The 19,217-nt window shown below is 45.7% G+C and overlaps 3 protein-coding genes across 3 annotated transcripts; 2 read left to right on the plus strand and 1 right to left on the minus strand.

Moving 5' to 3' along the window:
- The first annotated feature begins 978 nt into the window (after positions 1 to 978).
- On the plus strand, positions 979 to 3,150 carry LOC117853043 (polyphenol oxidase I, chloroplastic). Its single transcript, XM_034735396.2, has one exon. It carries the CDS (start codon positions 998 to 1,000, stop codon positions 2,750 to 2,752), a length of 1,755 nt encoding a protein of 584 aa, XP_034591287.1. The 5' UTR covers positions 979 to 997; the 3' UTR covers positions 2,753 to 3,150.
- Positions 2,924 to 10,157, minus strand: LOC117853044 (uncharacterized). The gene is made up of 9 exons (XM_034735397.2): positions 9,580 to 10,157; positions 7,958 to 8,098; positions 6,203 to 6,607; positions 5,942 to 6,046; positions 5,606 to 5,746; positions 5,173 to 5,376; positions 4,695 to 4,781; positions 3,921 to 4,032; positions 2,924 to 3,321 (listed from the first exon to the last, which is right to left on the minus strand). The coding sequence occupies exons 1-9, from the start codon at positions 10,090 to 10,092 to the stop codon at positions 3,278 to 3,280; spliced, it is 1,752 nt and encodes a 583-aa protein (XP_034591288.1). The 5' UTR covers positions 10,093 to 10,157; the 3' UTR covers positions 2,924 to 3,277.
- A 5,632-nt stretch (positions 10,158 to 15,789) lies between these two features.
- On the plus strand, positions 15,790 to 18,572 carry LOC117853650 (uncharacterized). The gene is made up of 6 exons (XM_034735955.2): positions 15,790 to 16,212; positions 16,292 to 16,405; positions 17,038 to 17,048; positions 17,204 to 17,267; positions 17,518 to 17,967; positions 18,075 to 18,572. The coding sequence occupies exons 1-6, from the start codon at positions 15,790 to 15,792 to the stop codon at positions 18,210 to 18,212; spliced, it is 1,200 nt and encodes a 399-aa protein (XP_034591846.1). The 3' UTR covers positions 18,213 to 18,572.
- The last annotated feature ends 645 nt before the right edge of the window (positions 18,573 to 19,217 follow it).

A 19,217-nucleotide genomic window follows, 5' to 3' on the forward strand; every position in this document is an offset into this window, starting at 1 on the left:
CGCCGGCCACCTAGGGGAGCGCTGCGGCCAGCCAGGGCAGCGCAGGCTCCGCCTAGGGAGCTGGACCGCTGGGATGACGGGGGTGGCGGTGCAGGGATTCAGGCGGGGGCGAATGGCACCACCGGCGGGGAGCAGAGGTGGGACTGGCAGGGAAGGATGAGGCGGGGCCGGCGGGGAAGGATGGGGCAGAGGCAAGTGGAGGCTCGGGTGGAGAACGAGGAAGAAGACAAGGTAGAAGAATAAAAAATAATACGAGAGAATGACAAGTGGGCCCCACCATTGACATGTGGGATTTACAATTTATTGTAGCTAATGGTGTTAAAATAGCATCCGTCATAATCCTCTCAACCCCACTAATCAAACAAAAAACTGGAACGGATCTATCCCTCCAAACCAAACAAGAGATGGGTTGACCCAACCTAGAAAAGTGGGATGGACCCAATCCATTCCACTTGATCCCAAAACCAAACACATGCTAATATCTTCGGTTGGCACTTGAGTTTAAAAAAATAAACGCATATATGAGGTCATGGTTCCTCGTTTTGTTACCAAACAACCGCATGTATGGAAAAATGTAACTATCCATGCCTTCCTCATGCAGAGTTAAGTAACAGTTACGGGACGTGCAAAGCAAGCTACAAGTTATCGTGACACCGCTTATGTAATAATTCAATAGAGCTTATTCTTTTTTAAGTGTCCTTCAAATGAACTTTCTGTTGGTTTCACCGTTTTGTGTCGGCAAACAGATGTGATTGCACTGTGCACGGTGAACATTTTATTGTGAAAATATGCACAATTAACCCTGTGAAAATATTTGCAATTTGATATTGTACATGGTGCCAGATTGAAAATGGCAAGGTTAAATACTGAAATTGTGTTAAAATTTTATAAACCAGGGTTATGATGTCAAAAGGGCGCCATTTCTCTCGCTATATATATGTATCCAATTCGTCCAGAATTCAAACATTCACCCAAAGCAACAGGTGCGCGCACGGCCATGGCGGGTAGCAACGGTGCTCTGCTGGCATTCCGCATCCTCCTCTGCTGCGCCCTCGCCTTCACGGTCACCGTCTTGCTCCCTCTTGCCTTAAGGACATGCGCGTACTCTCTGTCGAAAACCATCCTCGCCGCCACCGGACTCGACCCTCAGCTCATCTCCTGCGCCGGCGACCCCGCCACGAAAGCCCCATTGTCCGGATACGGAGGCGACGCCGGGAACAAAGCCGGCAGCGGCGGCAGGCCCATAGTCACCGACCTGCGGTGGTGCGGCGAGCCCAGCCTCCCGCCCCACGCGCTCTCGCCCTTCCACTGCTGCCCTCCGGCGCCGGTGTCCGAGCCCGCCGTCATCAACTTCACGTTCCCCGACCCGGCCGCGCCACTCCGGACGAGGCGGCCGGCGCACGACGCCGGCGCGGCGGGCGACATGGCCAAGCTCGCTCGCGCGGTGGCGCTGATGAAGGCGCTGCCGGCGTCGGACCCGCGCAGCTTCTACCAGCAGGCCAACATCCACTGCGCCTACTGCGCCGGCGCGCACCGGCAGGCGGGGCGGCCGGAGCTCCCCCTGCAGATCCACGCCTCGTGGCTCTTCTTCCCCTTCCACCGCGCCTACCTCCACTTCTTCGAGCGCATCGCGGCGAGGCTCCTCGGCGACCCCGGGTTCGCCGTGCCGTTCTGGAGCTGGGACGTGCCGGAGGGGATGCGGGTGCCCCAGGAGTTCGCCGACGAGGTGTCGCCGCTCCACGATCCCTCGCGGAACCCGAGGCACGCGCCGCCGAGGGTCGTCGACCTCGACTTCTCGTACGCGGAGAAGAATTGCACCGACGAGCAGCAGATCCAGCTCAACCTCCGGATCATGTATAAACAGATGGTCACCAACGCACCGCTGCCATCCCTCTTCCACGGGCAGCCGTACCGCGCCGGCGACCGGGGGATGCCGGGCGCCGGCACGGTGGAGCTGTGGCTGCACAACATCGTGCACCGGTGGACCGGCGACCTGTCGCGCCCCAACCACGAGGACATGGGCGCCTACTACTCCTCCGCGCGCGACCCCATCTTCTACCCGCACCACGCCAACTCCGACCGCCTCTGGGAGGTCTGGCGGCGCGACGACGCCGGCGCCGGCGGCGACCGGCCGCGGCACGCGGACTTCACGGAACCCGACTGGCTCGACTCGTCCTTCCTCTTCTACGACGAGGAGGCCCGCCTCGTGCGCGTCACCGTCCGCGACATGCTCGACATCGGGAAGCTCCGGTACACGTACGCCGAGGTCGGCACGCCGTGGCTCGGCGCGCGGCCGCCCGTCAACCCGGACTTGAGCCGGCGAAGTCGCCAGCACCTGAAGCCCGTCCGGTTCCCGGTGTCGCTCGACGCGGCGGTGTCAGCCGCGGTGACGCGGACGCGGCCCGGGAACACGCGAAGCCGCCGTCATGAGGTGGAGGTGCTGGTGGTGGAGGGCATTGAGGCGCACGGCGGGGACTTCGTCAGGTTCGACGTGTACGTGAACGCCGTGGAGCACGAGAAGGTCTCGCCGGGGGCGCGGGAGATGGCCGGCAGCTTCGTGTCCCTGAAGCAGCCCAGGATGGAGGCGGCGGTGGGCGAGGTGGCGTCGGTGCAGACCAGCATGAGGGTGGCGCTGGACGAGCTCCTGGAGGACCTGGGCGCCGACGGAGACGACAGCGTCACCGTGACGCTGGTGCCCGTGGCAGGGAGGGTCAGGATCGGAGGCCTGAGGATAGTGTACATGGTGGAGTGAGATGACAGCACGCACGTGGTGCACGCGTTACATCGTCAGGCAACTGAAAAATCCACAACTGTCCATTTTTCACTCACCTGGGCAAGATCTCGGCAGTTCACGCATGCACGTCTTGGATTCTGTGGGCTTTCTTTGGGAATAAATAATGAGAACGCATACACAGTATGGATGTGAGTGACCCCATCTGGTGGTCAAAAAAATATTATTTCCCAAGAGGCCAACACAAATGAATTGAGTAGCCGCTATCAGGAAGTCTTACGAAGGATATAAATATGAAGCCAGGAAAAAAAATCAAAGATTTACAGCAACCCTGTGACCAACAAAAGGAGGGAAGTGATCAAAATTAATTAGAAAAAAAAAATAACACAGTACATTTTTTACATACTTCCCTCCACAAACACTACAGGCTGAACAACCGTCTGCTTCGGCGCAGCCACAACCAGTCAGCCTGGATCTCTTGGATGCGCGGAATGGAATGGTTGAAGGACAATCTTGCACATGCGCATTTACAGATGAATCCCGTGCTTATTCACCTTGCAAACAGTAGAGCTGGCGGATATTGCCTGAAGCTGAAATAAAATTCATAATTGTTAGTGGTCAGGCAAAACATTTCATTCCAGATTAAGTCAACAAACATTCGCAGTGGACAAGATTCAATGGAGAATATCACAACTTATGAGACAGTCACTGAAGATCATATGACTTGAACTAAAAAAACTGACCAATCTCGAAATTATGAATCGATGAGTTCAATATTTGAATGTATGATTCAGAGATGATGAAATAATAGTCAAGCCTCCAACCATCTTAAGAATGTCCCTGCAGGTTTTCTGCCCATGGTTCACAAACACAAACTCAACAGGTCCTAAATCCCTGACAGGGTCCACTACATTCATGGAGTCGTTGACAGTTACCAGCGATGGGCGCATAGCCGCATAATTTGTAAGCAATAAACTGCGCGGGATAGGAAAAGAACTTCTAGCAGAGTGAAATTGGCCCACCAAAACCAAGCAATTTGAGCTAAGGTAACATGATGGGCAAACTTATTTAAAACCTCAAAACACATACATACTGAGTCTCAAGCTGGTAGGACAACAATAGGTAAAAAACAAAAACCATGCAAACACTAATCTATCATCATAGTTACACCAAAACAAAAGTAACTCACCGTATAACCAATCTTTGAACTGAGCATGAAGGGCACATGCCAATTCTTTCTTTCGGTTATCATCAATCTCTAGTTCCCGAATATTCTTTTGAATATCTTCCAGGGAAGCATGCTGAAAATGTACAATAAGAAAGTTGAACTTCAGAACGATGTGCAAATACTTTTTTCTGCATAACGTGCTCAAGAATATGCTACTAAAATGTACTGGAAAATAAAATGGAGAAAACTAATCACCCTTTGAGCACATTGATCCAAAACTGCATGCATAACCTTATGTACCCCACCACTACCAGGAATCATATTTTTATTTTGTTCCAAAGCGTAATGCAGCGTAAATTAGTTTAGTAAAATATCACTATCTATGTTTAAGAGAAGGTGGAGCTAGGTGGCACCTAGGCACTGCTTAGGCACTAGGGGGAGAAGAACCACTTGGCCTAGCACCTTCGTTTTATCTATTTTCTCCACTTTTATGTGTTAATAACTTAAGAGTTAAGACACAACATTTTCTCCATTTTTCCATGTCAATTTGCCAAAATACAGCCATTGAAAACGGAATGGCATTTATTATCGGTAATGAAATTTCTCATAGCACAGATATATAAACAGCATATGTCTGTCTTAATCATGTGCCATCTCACACAATGCATCCATCCCCCCCCCCCCCCCCCCCCCCCCCCCCCCCCCCCCCGCAAAAAAAAAAGCCCCTCTGACCTAAACAACAACTGTTAGAAACGTATACAAAATTATCAATTTATTGTAGATCAACATATATACCTTTTTCCTTTGGGATGCCCAATAAACTTCAGGCAAGGTAAATGGATTGTATTTGGTAGGCCCTTGTGGCTCGAACCAACTAGGAATCTGCACAGAAATAACTAGAGTGTCAGTTTTTTGTTGCAAGAAAAGCAAATATTACGGACGCTTAAAATGCACCAAATGATGGGTTTATGTAACCGCAACACAAGTATTACCACCCATATTCAGGTATAAGAAATCTGTGTAAAGTAAAACATTGCCAATTTATTGATCAACTAGTAACAACAGAGATGCTAAATATGATTTTGAAGAACCCAACTGCTATGAACACATTGAATACTCTGAGAAAATTAGTAACAATCTTATTATTGCAGATGCATCACATACAACATGTTGCTAAAGCAAGACATCTGCTCAGGTTTTGGTTGAATTTATAGAGATTTTTCAATTCTCCTGCAAGGCTGCAATATAGGAACCAAATATATAGCTCACATACCAAAAAGTTCGTAAATAGATCTGGGTCTAGACAAGTGGCGGACTCAGCCTTGACATCAGAAACCCCAGCAGGATGAGATAATGAATCGTGCGGATCAACAACTCCCAATACGAAAGGTTGGTCCCACTGGTTGACATTAGGATCCACACCAACTTGAGCCAAATGCTCCCCCAGTTGTGGATAATAAGTATTAAATGGAGCTACCTGTTAAAATACAAGTAAAGTACTCAAGATGTTGAAATTAAAGTACATGGGGTGCAATGTTTTAAAGCACAGAACATCCTGAATAATCCTGCTAAGTTTTACCTTCCAACTGTCCAGTGTTGTTTATCTTTTTAAAACGCAATGAAATATTGATATATTATAGAGTGCCATACACTGATACGCAACATCTGAGGAGTAAGAAAGCACAGATGGGAAGAGCAAAACTCACTAGTAATTTATGGTTGTCGCCCATAATAAGTGGTTGGTGATTTACTCCCAAGTAGAAGGTACATTCACGACAATTGGCAATACAAATTCGTTTCGAAGCTGCAATAATTTGTACTCTTTCACAATGCTCCACTTTTACAACCTGACAGCATAGAAATTCTTTGGATTAATACTAGATAAGGTGAAAGATACTTGATGCTAGCAGGTGAAAACTATTAATAGAATTCTTATGAAGAAAAAGTGTGCATTAGAATATAAAGCCACCCAGGAGCCTCAAACTGTATTCAATATCAAACAGAAATATGATACGGATTCTAAAATTATATGAAATACATACCTTACCAATAGCACCAAGAACGATGGTAGTGTCAGAACATCCATAGATGGTTGCATACTTAAGTGGAGCTAAAATGTAGATAACAGAATCATGGCAGTTCAAAACCTACAAAAAACATCTCTGATTGTTATTAATCACTGACAATCTCAGCTTTGAAACTCCAATATTGAAGATACAACAGAAGTTCATTGAATGGCATAGGACAAACATCTTTAGCCGTTCTCAGTATCTACAAACTACAACAAAAAACAAAACACATACCTTGATTGAATGCCCTGTCATATCAGATGCTTGTTTGACAACAGAAGTTTTGGAGAAACCCTCCACAAATGTTGTATTTCGGTAATGTCCAGGATAATTTGGACCAGAAGTTCCAGTTGGTGAGCTGCTATGAATTCTTGTATTTGTGACAGCATCAGACATTGTGACATCAGGATCAGATGCATTATGTTGGCTGTTTTCTTTTGCTGAGGACTTTTCTGCCATAAATTCTAATGTTGAAGCTATATGCTGCAATATCCAATCATGAACCAGAGCAGCAGGTACAGGAGCAGCAGGCATGTCTGGATCAGAATTTGCGAAAAAACTAGCTGCTTGGCTTAAAGGAGTTCCTTCAGAGAGCTGCAACAAAAATCCAAGGTGCTCAAAAGTCTCCATTGTCAATACCTGCATATAAAGCAATCCTTGAGAAAGTTAGCATCTGGGGAATCCTCAGGTAAGTATATACTACAGCAATGCATGCATGTCATTTTTTCATCAGAGAAGCAGGAGTGAGAAAGAAATGTAGATTATTGTGTTCAGCAATAGTAAGGAATGGCTCATGTACACCAAGATCTTTTGTCCACTATCTCACATTTTTTAGAAGATTAACTAGCTATATTTTGCAGTCTATCAACAAAATTTCATTTCAAGAAGCAATATTTTGCAGCTGCCAGCATTGTTGGCTGAAGGGGCAAGAGAAAAAAAGGTGAGGCAGTTGTTTGGATCGGCTATCTTTAGAGAGATTTCTATGCTTGCATGCTGGTGCATCTGGACACACAGAAACTCTATCATCTTTGATGGCGCTTCTCTATCCTTTGCTAGGTGGAGACTCTCTTTTAAGGAGGATTTTGCTCTTATAATACACAGAGCAAAGCCGTCCTTAAAACTGGCGTTAGAACTTTGGTTTTGTAATACTCTATAATTGTACTTCTGCTAGTTAGGATCTTCTTTGGGCCTGTGGCCTTGTAATTTGTACATATCCCCTTTATTATTTATAAAAAAGTCAGTAGGGGCCTCCCCTGCTGTTTCGGTCAAAAAAAATATATAACAAATCTCATACATTCTTCATGCTACCTAGACCTGGTCATGTGAAATCACATCATCATCAACAGCCCATAGGAGTATCTTACATGATTCATCCTTTGTCTACCATCACGAAACAGTGATCTCTGCCATTCCATTTATAATGCATATAATTTTATCTTACTAGTAGCAATGAGTACTTGGCAGGAGTTGCTTTATGTAGTTTTTACCGTTTTAAGCTCATCCATAAGTTAAAGGACCAAAATTTATAATTAGAATATTTGGCTAATTTACAATGCATATCAATTGGATTGTCTGCAATGCGGAAACAAAGTTACATGGGATTTATAATTATGATCTACTAAAAAACCAGTTGGCAGTTTCTGGTGCTACATTCTCATGTTTGATATCCAAAATTATGATCAGGTTCTTCTAAGGTGTTGAACACTTATAGGTGTGACAATAACATCCTAGCATTGCTATCTGCACAAAGCTTTGCATTTACTGATGCTATCAACTTTGTCCCTCCGTTTCAAATTGTAAGATGTTTTGGCTTTTCTAGATTCATAGCTTTTGCTATGCACCTAGATATATGATATGTCTAGATACATAACAAAAACTATGTATCTAGAAATGCCGAAACAACCTACAATTTGAAACGGAGGGAGTAAACAACTATATCGATTTAGAGAAACAAACACATCTAGAAAACTGGGAGAGTTAAAAACTAACCATGGAATCATCGCCCTCTCCATCAACAGAATCTGCCAAAAGTGTTAGGATGTTGGCCATATGCTTTTGCAAATATGATAGTTGATGAGCTTCTTCATCTACTTGTGAAGGCATAAACCGGCGACTATTGCAGCGTATAAACTGCAAAATGACAAACATATATAAAAAACAATGTTTAACATTTTTAATTTCTGCAAAAAAATTATTGCCAAAATAAAAAAAGTAGAAGTCATGTGCCTCCATACTGGCAAAAGAAATAAGTACTGCAACTTGCAACAAATGGCAATAACAGAAAAGGAAGGTATAGTAGCAATTGATAAAGGGGTACAGTAGAACACTACCATGTTTGCAGAGCTCACATTTCACGAAAGCTCTTTGATATTTGGATTGGAGGAAACAGTAGTACATGATAGCATTTGGAAGGAAAATACAAATAATAGGCGATGGCTCACTGGTCAGGTAACCATATTTTGCACTGAAGCATTTTCCTTAACTCAAACCTTGTAAACAATCTTCTGAATTAATTAGCAAACAAAATCAGACTTGGAGCAGGGGTGGTAAAGGGCCCTCTAATTTAGCCTAGCAAATTTAAGGATCGGGCTCAATAAGGGCTGGGCTCAAATACTATATGATTTTGAGCTAAAGATAGATAGGGCTGAGTTGGATTGTGAAGTAGACATGAGGGCCATGATCCATTACCATTTGGTACAGCAGCGGAACAATATGTTCCATTTCGTAAACAAACTGCAGTAGTTTCTCAATTCTCACAGCTTCTTGAACTGCTTATGCAAGAAGTATAAAATCGACCAATGGTGACCTATCAGATCTTATAGCACTTTATTTGAAACACTATGGTGGCTGTAAAGTTCAGTAAAGAATGAGCACATTTGGAGTATGCAGCATTCCAATCAGCTACTGCAACAGGAAAATGTTTCGATATTTTTACTTCCAATCAGCTACTGCCTACTGCAACATTGTTAATCAACTGACAGGAATATTTTAATATTTTTTAGAAATTCTTTCCCATTGCCATAATGAGCAACCTTACAATCAAACATTTTGATGATTTAATGAATCATCAAATGCCCAAATTTCCTACAAACCCCAGTAATCGTAAATTGTGATAACTTGTAAAATGTACCAAAATTACCGAAGAAAATATGTGCAAAAATGCATCTGCCCATACATCCAATGAAGAAAACAAAGGCAAGGAACAGGGGAAAATACAAAGTTTTCTCATGTTCTCATTAAGAAGAAACCGCATTTCAAAGTTGACACCTACATTAATTGCTTCGAATGCAATTCAAATTGAAATTAAACAGATATCAAGCATCATATGTGCTAAAGGTTTTTGGTCCATTTCAGAAATGAATGATCACAGTATTAACAATTACTGTTATTATTGTATAGGTGTCAAATCCATATCCGAGACCCAGTCTATCGTGGACGAAGCATACAAATTCGCACCAAAACCAAACTGAAGAAATAAATCACTCGCCGCTCTGCACTCCCCAATCCAACAAGCAGTAATCAAAAGCCCATAAAGGATGCGGGATGCCACGAGCCGTAACGCACGGTAGCCATCAAACTAGCACCCGGGAGGGGTGCGATCGGGGGCTGACCTGGATCGGGGATAGCGCGGAGAGGCACCCGTCGAAGGCGGATGTGGACGGCCACACGTCCGCGACGGCGGGCGAGTCCTTGTGGCCGCGCGGCACAAGGCGCTTGTAGGACTGGATGTAGAGGAAGAGGAGCAGGTCGCGGAGGTCGGCCTCCCCCGCGCCATCCTCGCCGAGCGCGGGGTCCTCGGCGGGGATTACCGCGGCGAGCGTCCCAAGCGCGAGCGCCGCCTGCTCGGCGGGGATCTGCAGGGCCTCCGCGAGCGCCGCGGCGCCCACCCGCGCGCCCCCCGGCGCGAGCCGCTCCTTCATCTGGGCTAGGGTTTGCGACAGGGCGCCCTCCGGGATGACCAGCTTGGGGATCGGCAGGAGCCCGTGCTCGAACGCCTCCCGTCGCGGTCGGAGCGCTGGGGCGGGGGCGGGGGCGGGCGCGGCGGAGGAGGATGAGGAGACTCCGTCCGCGGGCGCGGCGGCGGAGGGCGCCGACGGGGACGCATCCAGAGGCTCGTCTGCCATTGCAGGGTGAGGTGAGAGAGGGAGGCAGAGACAAGACACGGAGATCTGAGAGGGAACGGTGGAAATGGCGAGAGAAATGGGGGCGTGTGCTCGTGCAAACTCCAAAATTCATCTCAACTTTCCTATTTCAGGTAATTTGGGTTGCAGTCACAGGTGGAAAATCATCTTATATTCTTTACTATACCGCATTCTAAAAAAATATAAGACTCTTACCACACGTTATTTCTTACCACTAAATACTAAGGAAACATAAAATTTTAATATTTTAAGTCATAAAGTATTCCCTCCGTTAAACATAAGGTTCCAAATAATTTGAATCGCAAAATACTCTTGAAGGTTTACGCTTCGAATTCTTCTTCATTCGTTTAAACTACATGAACAAAAGGGCCGTCTGGCCGGCTTGTTTCATTTATTTTTCTTTTCTATTTTGTACTCCTTTTTTTCTCGTGATCAAATTGTTGTGTGTAGTAAACGGCTCGTAGAGCCGGTGAAGCCTGCTCGTCCCTGTTCATTTCAGTCGGAGAGAGAAGCATCTCGTGCTATTGCTGCTGACAGAAAAGGCAATAGTAACTTTTAAAGATGTGTTTAGTTTTTTGAGCTTTTCATCTTTCCATATAAACTCAACTTTTTCTAAACTTCTAGCGTTGTTCGGCTGGCTGCTGCTGCCGGCAGAGAGCAAGCAGCTGCAGCAGCACGCACTTGCAGGCAGCGGCAGCAGCAGCCATGCACCAGCCGAACAACACCTCTGTTTTTTCGAAAGCTACACGAGAAATTTACTATTTGTTTAAAGCTTCTGGCTGTTAGAAGCTGCCAAGAAATTCAAACAAGCAAGCCCTTATATTACACTAGACCAGTGATCACTATAATGCCTACTAAGAGGAGCCGAGCTACTAAAACTTTTACCAATAGCACTGCTACCTTCCAGACATCCGATGAGAAATTTCCAATTGGACGCTCCGTGCAACATGAAAATACAATATATGCAATATTCAAGATTTGCAACATAAAAATATACAAATTAAATAGATATCCGATTTCATCATGTTTCATGAAAAAAAAATCCCACCGCAGATGATGATGTTTCGTGCAACATCCGATCTAAATTATCCTTTTATCTAAAAATCACACGTTTGCAAAAACATAGGGTATTGAAACATCCAGAAAGGCTTTATGTGCATAAAAAAAAGCTAACACAATATTTAAAATCCATGCTTGTAATTGAGGCAAAGAGAGAAATGAAGAGATAAATGATAGAAGTGGATCTTGCAACATCAGACAAATCTAGTGCAACATAAAATTTATATGTTTGCAACATGAAAAATCCAAAGTCAAGTGGTGCATCGATACAGAGGACCACGAACGAGGCCCACAAGGGGAAGGAACTCGCCTATGGCAATGTCGAAGGCTACCTAGCTTCGACATACACACAGGTCGGTCCCGTCCTCGCCCAGATGAGAAGCCACCATCTAAACTCGACACGCCGCCGCGTGGTACCCCAACATCATGCTCCTGCGCTCCTCCATGGGCTACGCCACAAGGAAACACCTCCCCTATGTGGGCTTCCGACGAACGTCGCTGGCCTCCATCCCCTCTGTTGGTTCCATTGGGAAGAGGATGAGCAAACACGAGAGAAACGTGGAAAGAAATTGAGCTTTTCATGCTGCTAAATGGAAGGGGTAGTGGTGGGGAATGATAAGATATACTTGGACAGGACGAAGCCACGTTGCGTCCGACGACACGCTCCGGCTCCGGACACCCGTGTGGGAGCATTACCATTTTACCAAAGGATCCTAAATTGTGCATCCACACACGCGAGTCATCTTTAGGGCGCCTTTGGCCGGGCTTTGCCCAGTTTTGGCTCCAGCTCCTCCGTAACTATAGCACTATTATGCACTATTGTAACAGCTCTGGCTCCTTACTACATGACACAAAAATAAACTAGGGGATAGGAGGAGCCGGTGAAGCAAGTTTTTTAGGCTTCACCAACTCCTTAGTTGCGCTATAGCGCACTACAGTAGCTGAAGCGAGAAGGAGGCAAAGCCGTGGCAAAGAGGGCCCTAATGTTGACATGTGTGCATCTTCTCATCACACATATGAGTCACCTGCTCGTAATGTGAGCAACAATAAGGAAGAGTCATTGAAACAGTTGGAGCCGTATGTATTAAGGAGGTATCATGTGAATTGTGAACTTGCGGATGGATGTTAGAATAATTTCAGCATATCTTCTTTTTCCTTCTTTTTTATGGCTATACAGAAGAATCACCTTTCACAATTTCAGAATATTAGAGATGATTGTTGCACCAGATTTATTTCCGTCCCGTTTGGATCCTTGGAATTGAATTCCATTCTAATAATCATTATTTAAACACAAATTAATTAAGTTAATATAATTGTACGTGGAATATATTTGTATATTATTGTTGGTGATATGGGAGAAATACTTATGTACTGCACTTTTACTATAGGGAAGCGAGTCTAAAAGCGTGCTATAAGAATTGAATTCCATTCTAATAATCATAATCTATAGAATCAATTTCCATCTCCCACCCCATGAATTTAAGATAAGGTTATATCTAAACTTTGGAAAGTTGTGGAATGCCACGTTCCAAGATAAATTAGCCTACTCCATTAAGTAGATTCCAATTCCTTCAAAATGAAGGGATCCAAACGAGGTCTTATAGCTTTTTACCTCACATGCATGTGGGTCCACCTGTCACTATTAGCTTCTTCTTCTCTCCCCTCTCGATTCTCTCTCATAATTTTGTTGACACGATGAGCAGCGGCATGGATGGAGGTGTGGGATAGCTTCATGGTTGCTAGGGCTATCCTCCTCCTCACAAATGTCCTTGGGTAGTCAACATGGCACACGAACCCATCGCGGCAACATTCATTCAGAAAAGCTCAATTCCCCCTCCCAAAGCTATGGTAGCATGTAGCTTCAAAGCACGAGCGCTACTCAACCTTGCCAAAAATAGGCGGTGCGCGATCACTCTTTGTTTAGTGTTTAGACGGTTTAAACGGTGTATAGATGGAATTAAACGGTCTAAACAGTTTTGCATTTTATCACTAAATTATACATAATCATACTCACAAAAGATTAAATATTCTAGAAAGTATATATATTTATGTATATAAAAGACAAATACATATATTCATGCATGCAACAAACCAAATATAAATATTTATCCACGGGAAACTTAAGTATATATATTTATGGAAGTAAGAATTCAAGTGGAATTGACTGTGTTCACCAAAATAGTGTGTTAAATGACCGTTTAGTCTATATAATGGTGTTTAATTTCGTTCTATTTAGCCCGTTTAATCCCATTTTTAACCGTTTAATGGACCGTTTACAACCTTAACAAAACAGTTGGCCTTCATTCACTGTTTAGGCGAACACTGCCAACAGGGTGGCGGCGGCAAGTGAACACATGGGTAAGAAGAAAGAAGTGCGGCACAAAAAATAGCAACAGGAGGGGGAAAGGGAAAGGAAAGAGAAGAGGGATGCCAATGGAGAAGGAGGATAAAGAAAAGAGATTTACTCCTCATCAATCGATTGAAATCTTGCTTATCCACCAATCACCAAAATCTCTACTAGAAAAATGAATGGGAATTGGAATTTGGGGTTAGGGTTCAGGGGATTTGGGGTTGGAGATTGCGTGTGGCTTGCGGGCTAGTGGGAGTTCCAGGAGGCTCATCGGCTAGCGATGGAGGCGAGAGAGACAACAGGGGAGCGGAGGCGGTGAGAGCGCCGCTGGAGTCGGGTGGTGGATAAACTCCAGTGGGCGGTGGGGGTGGCGGGACGTTTGGCCACGACGGGTTAGTGTCGGGAAGTGGAGGATGGCGGCGGTGGAGGACAGCGGAGCCAGGGGAGGTGCTGGTGACGGGATGTCGTGCCTGGCATCGGGCTCGGGAATTTGTGAAGTATCGCGCGTGGAAGATGAAAGGAGGAAGAAAGAGAGAGGAGAGAGACAGGGACCGGATAGACTGTTGGATCAAGATCCAATCCAACGATTCTGAGCGTTGATAGATAGAAAAACTAAATTTCACACACTTCCTAAGGGGTTGAAAACAAGATACGAAGCCCTCGTTTCCCGTTCTGTCCCACTATCATCCGTGCCAGCAATGCAGCGGTCATCGATACTCACGTGCAATCTGTTCGCTTCAGCTTATTCAGCTGGCTTATCAGCCACCAAACAGTGTTTTCCTCTCACAACAAATCAGCCGTTTCAGCTTTTCAGCCGGCTTATAAGCTGAAGCGAACAGGCCCGTGTTTGTTGGGGAGCATTTTAGTCCAAGTTAAAATAACTGAATGCAAATACCACTAGAGTGCTATTGCGATCGTTTAATGGTGGTAGTCAAGTCTCACAATTTCTCTTGAATCTGGTAAACTTCTTATTTTGAACGGACGATGATTAGATCCTCTTGCTCCCCTTGTGATTCCCAAATCAAGAACGTTTTCTTTTTTTTCCCTCCTTTTGATTGAGCCCCAAATAATTTTACAGTTTCTCTTGAATCTGGTGAACTTCTTATTTTGAACGGACGATGATTATATCCTCTTGCTCCCCTTACGATTCCCAAATCAAAAACTTTTTCTTTTTTTTCCCCTTCTTTTGAGTTGAGCCCCAAACAAGCCCCCGTGCTAAGGGCATGTTTAGTTCCCACCTCCTAAAATGAAATGGACTAAAAGGTGACTAAATAGCCAAACAAACTGACTAAAAGGTGACTAAGAAAATTTTAGGATGTTCATCTTTTAGTCCTCCCACCCCCCTCCTAAAAGCTCCTAAACGAACTCTGGACGCCCCTACCCCCGCACCGTCCCCTGAGCGTTCCCACCCCTGCCGCCAGACCGCGTCCTCCCTCAACCCGGCGCCGCTCTATCCATCCTCCACGCCAGCGCCCAACCACCACCGACCGCGCCCTCCCCCGCCGGATTCACCGGCCCCTGCGCTCCCCCAACCCGGCCGCCACCTCTTCCGGTACGAGCAGCATGCCGCCACGAGGACCGACCGCCGCCCCTCCGGACCGAGCTGTGCCCCGCCGCTCCTCTTGACCGCGACGCTCGCCCTCGCCAGCGGCCGGCTACCGCTTTTGCTGACCGCACCGTCCACTCCCACCTGCCATGGCCGGGCCTGCTACAGTTCCTGATGTATCTGGAAGGATGAGAGAGGATTTTGAGAAAAATAAAATGGAAGAGGCGAAGGAGACGAGTAATGGGAGGGGCACGTGGTGAGGAATGATCGGATGGGTAGGTGGATAAAATAATAGAGGACCATCAAGGGAAAACTCTCATGGCAGCCTGTGTTGATCACGTGATGAAAGGCAGTAAATCGGGAGCAAGAGGTTCGTGCCGAGTGGAAATGTGTGGAATGAACAGGGTTACAAGCGCAACTGGTGGGGAGAGGTTACAAGGGCAGCATCGTAATCTTGTCACAACATTTAGTGCTTTTAGTCACTTGAATCAAACACCACACCCTTTAGTTCGTGGACTAAAGTGGGATTAAAATTTTAATCCCACTTTAATACATGGAATAAAGAAAAGGGCCTAAGTACAGCAGTAATTAACAACACAAACCACCTTAAAACTCTCGCTCGCAGACGGCACGCCGCACGCCATAGCCGCCCCCCTCATCAACCTCCAGACCTCCACCCAAGCGGAAGCCGCCGCCCCACCGCACCCGACGCGGCGGGCAGGGGATGGCGTTCATGACTCGCCTCGCCGGCGCCGGGCTGCTCCCGGCACGCTGGGGTGGCGTCCTCACCCGCGACGCGATCCCATCAAAGCCCGACGACAGCTCCGAGGCCGCGCCGCTAATGGGTTCGCGCGCCCCCTCCCCGATCAGGTCCCCGGCGGGATCCGGATCCAATCTTCAGATGTCGATCAGCGTCCCCTCTTCCGCCGCCGCGGCATCGCCGCACGGGCTGCCCGCCTCCTCCTCCCCCGCCTCGGCGTCGCGCGTGCTGCCCATCGCCTCCCCCACCTCGAGCACGTCTCCGGCTCCGAGGACTTCGCCCGCTCCGCGAATGTGGCCGTTCGGGCGCCTCGGCGACGTCTTCGGCGCGTGGGGCGGGCCGCGCAACATCGAGATGGCGCCCACCGCCTGCTCCTCCCGCGCCGAGGCATCGCACGGGCTGCCTGCCGCCTCCTCCTCCTCCTACATCTCCGCTTCCTCGGGTACGTCTCCGCGCCGAGAACTAGGTGGCCATTCGGACGTGCTTGGTTGCCCCCGTGACCATCTTGGTGGTGGGTGCTGGTGCTAGGCCGGGGCAGGACTCCATTGTGCAAATCCCTATCAACTTCACCCTACCACAGGTTTGCTACAACCCATTCTCCATAGTGCAAATCATTGCTTGCCTTTTTCTACCAACCTGCCATTATCTCCACTGAAACAGTGTGATAGTAAAAGGATGAGTATTATTTTGAATTGGCTGATCCTCAATGTATCTGGAATCATTAATCAAACAAGGCTTGAACCACTAGTATTGCTGATCTGAATGTATAGGAATCACATGGCACTTTCAATCCTTCAGTTCTTAATTTCTAGCACAGCTCGCAATTGCACCGTGTAGGCTGATGCTTCTGATGACTACTCTCCCATGAGCAAAGTGTGCTGCCATAGCAAGTAAAAATCCTGCTACCACAGTTCTGCTGCTCAATTACTCTTGCGAATCAGGCTAAGGTTTCAGCCCATTGATCTCAGATAATCCCACAACAAGATGAAGCATTTCGCCGCTGCCATTTGAGTGCATTTCTCCATTTTAAATTTTCGATTGAGCGATGATGAATTTTTCATAGAGCTGGTTTAACTTTCAGATAAAATCATTTCCCTTGTAGCTTTGGATACAAGGTATTTTAGAAATAATTACTATCTTATATTGATGAAGTTCTCATTTTGTACGGCCCTCAATTCACTGGTACACATGGAGCAAATTTATTGGCAACAGTTGGCAGCCAGGTACAAGTTTCTCAACCTATTGCTTGAGCTCATCAGTTTCCGTAGCAATGAGATCATCACATCTTTACATTATAATATTCTCAACACAAGTATCTTTGCAAGATGGTGAACTAGATATATCAAGTCTATGCAATAAGTAATGGCATCCTTTGTAGGTGTGACATGGAAAAGCGAATTGGATGCCTTTTGGTTTATGAGAAGTTTAGACTTTTCTTCAAGGTCCTTAACTTACAACTGTAGCTCATCATTCTGACTCAAGATTAACTTACAAGTCTAGCTCATTGTTCTACTCAAGATCGCATCACTTGCTTGTCAATTCTTTATAATTGGAAATGAACTAACTAGCTTTTCTGTAAAGACCTTATTTAGTTTTTAAAACTACCACAAAATATTGAACGAGAACAATGGCTTTTTTTATGGTGGGAGGGAATTCATCATCACTTACATTGCTATCATTTTTACCTTTTAGGAAGGACGGGCAGACTGGATGAAGTTGTTTAGAGACCTGCTATTGGCCTTTGTTTTCTTCACCCTTCCTACAGTATTGGTCTTCTTTCCCAGATTTGATCAAGCAAGTAAAAATGACAAGGAAACTGAAAAGCATGCACCACTGCTTGTCTTGCTGGACAACAGTGTGGTTGGTGCTGAGAAGCTTACTGTGCTAATCTTTTTCATCATTCATGCTACAATTGGGTTGCTGGGTGTTCATATCGCCCATGGACCAGTGGTTAAAAGTGTTGTTGGCTGGTTTACATTGGTTATTATCATAAGTGTCATGTGTTTTGTGGATTACATTCTGCTGAAGACAGTACCAGACAACACTACCAACAAGTTACTGTTTCTGGCGCATTTCATTGCAATGGCCGTCGTAACTTGCGGATTGTGGTACAAATACGTAGTAATGTCATGCTTATGCAAGGTACAAATATTGCTCACTACCTTCACTGCTTTGATTTTGCTATCTGCTAGTGCTTTCATATTTTTTTGTTCTGTTCATAATGAAATTATTTTTTGGATCATGTGTAGGACGCTATAGCAATAACCAGCAAGTCTTGGGATACCGGCCACCTGTTTGACACCCTCGCAGGACACCTTCCGGGTGTGCTTCAAGAATTACCAAGTCTACTCGATTCTCTAAGCTTCAAACTCTGTCATGCTTCGTAAATCTGTGACCTGTCGTTTAGTATAGCTTGCAGTGGTGCTCATGTGGATGACTTTGGTACAGTCTCATGATCGGCAATATGTTGATTTCATACTGTTGAAGCAGCCATTGTTGACCAATACCTCCCTGCCATAGGCAAATCTCGAACAACAATTGGTTCCACTTAGTGTCTTCCATGAACACAACTAGGGGTAAATCAGTTCAGGTGACCAAATTTCTTTCATGATTATGAGAAGGAGCGGCATATCACCAGTCAATTTCAAGGATTCTGTGTTATAATATTAGATGCTGCCATGCCATATGGTTTGTGTTTCAAGATAAACCCTATCTCTAGAAGGAACTATCAGCATACTTACTTTTCAGCTCTTCTTTGAAAGGTGACTCCCTACCTAGCATCTGGCAAATTTTATGTCGAGGAATCAGTTGGTTTTTGTCCAATCAAATCGCGACATGCCAAAAATATCTTCGGTGCTAGAAAAAGTACTGAAAAAAAGTATTGAGAAACTGTAAATTTTGAGTCAAAAACCTTGCAGTGACCGAAAAAAAGGGCAAACAACTGAAATCATAAGCAGCGTCAGATGGTTTTTCATGCCCAAGAAATGCCTAGAATTGAACTAAAAAAAGGATGTGCCTAGAATTCCACGTCCCAGATGCTCTTTTACATGAATAGAAAATACGCTAACTAGCAACATCCCAGCTTGCAGGACAATAAACAGGGGACCCACTAACAAGACAGATACACTGCTATATACAAAATTAGTTCCTTCTTAGCTCCTTCCGCAATTTTTTTTAAAAAAGGTTTCACATCCCAAACGAAATGCTGCCAATCTTGATATTTTTCTGGTCAACAGGTGGAACTGCCACTGTTTTCGGAATATGTTTGCTGCTACCATGCTACACTACTAAATGCTAAAATTTATTCTGGTCATCAACTGAGTATCGAAACTCGGAAGCATGTACCGGGAAAAGATGGTCACAGTAATCTTCCACAAGAAAAGGCTTCTGTT

Source organism: Setaria viridis, chromosome 4, assembly GCF_005286985.2.
Source record: "Setaria viridis chromosome 4, Setaria_viridis_v4.0, whole genome shotgun sequence".
In the NCBI taxonomy this organism is placed as follows: Eukaryota; Viridiplantae; Streptophyta; class Magnoliopsida; order Poales; family Poaceae; genus Setaria; species Setaria viridis.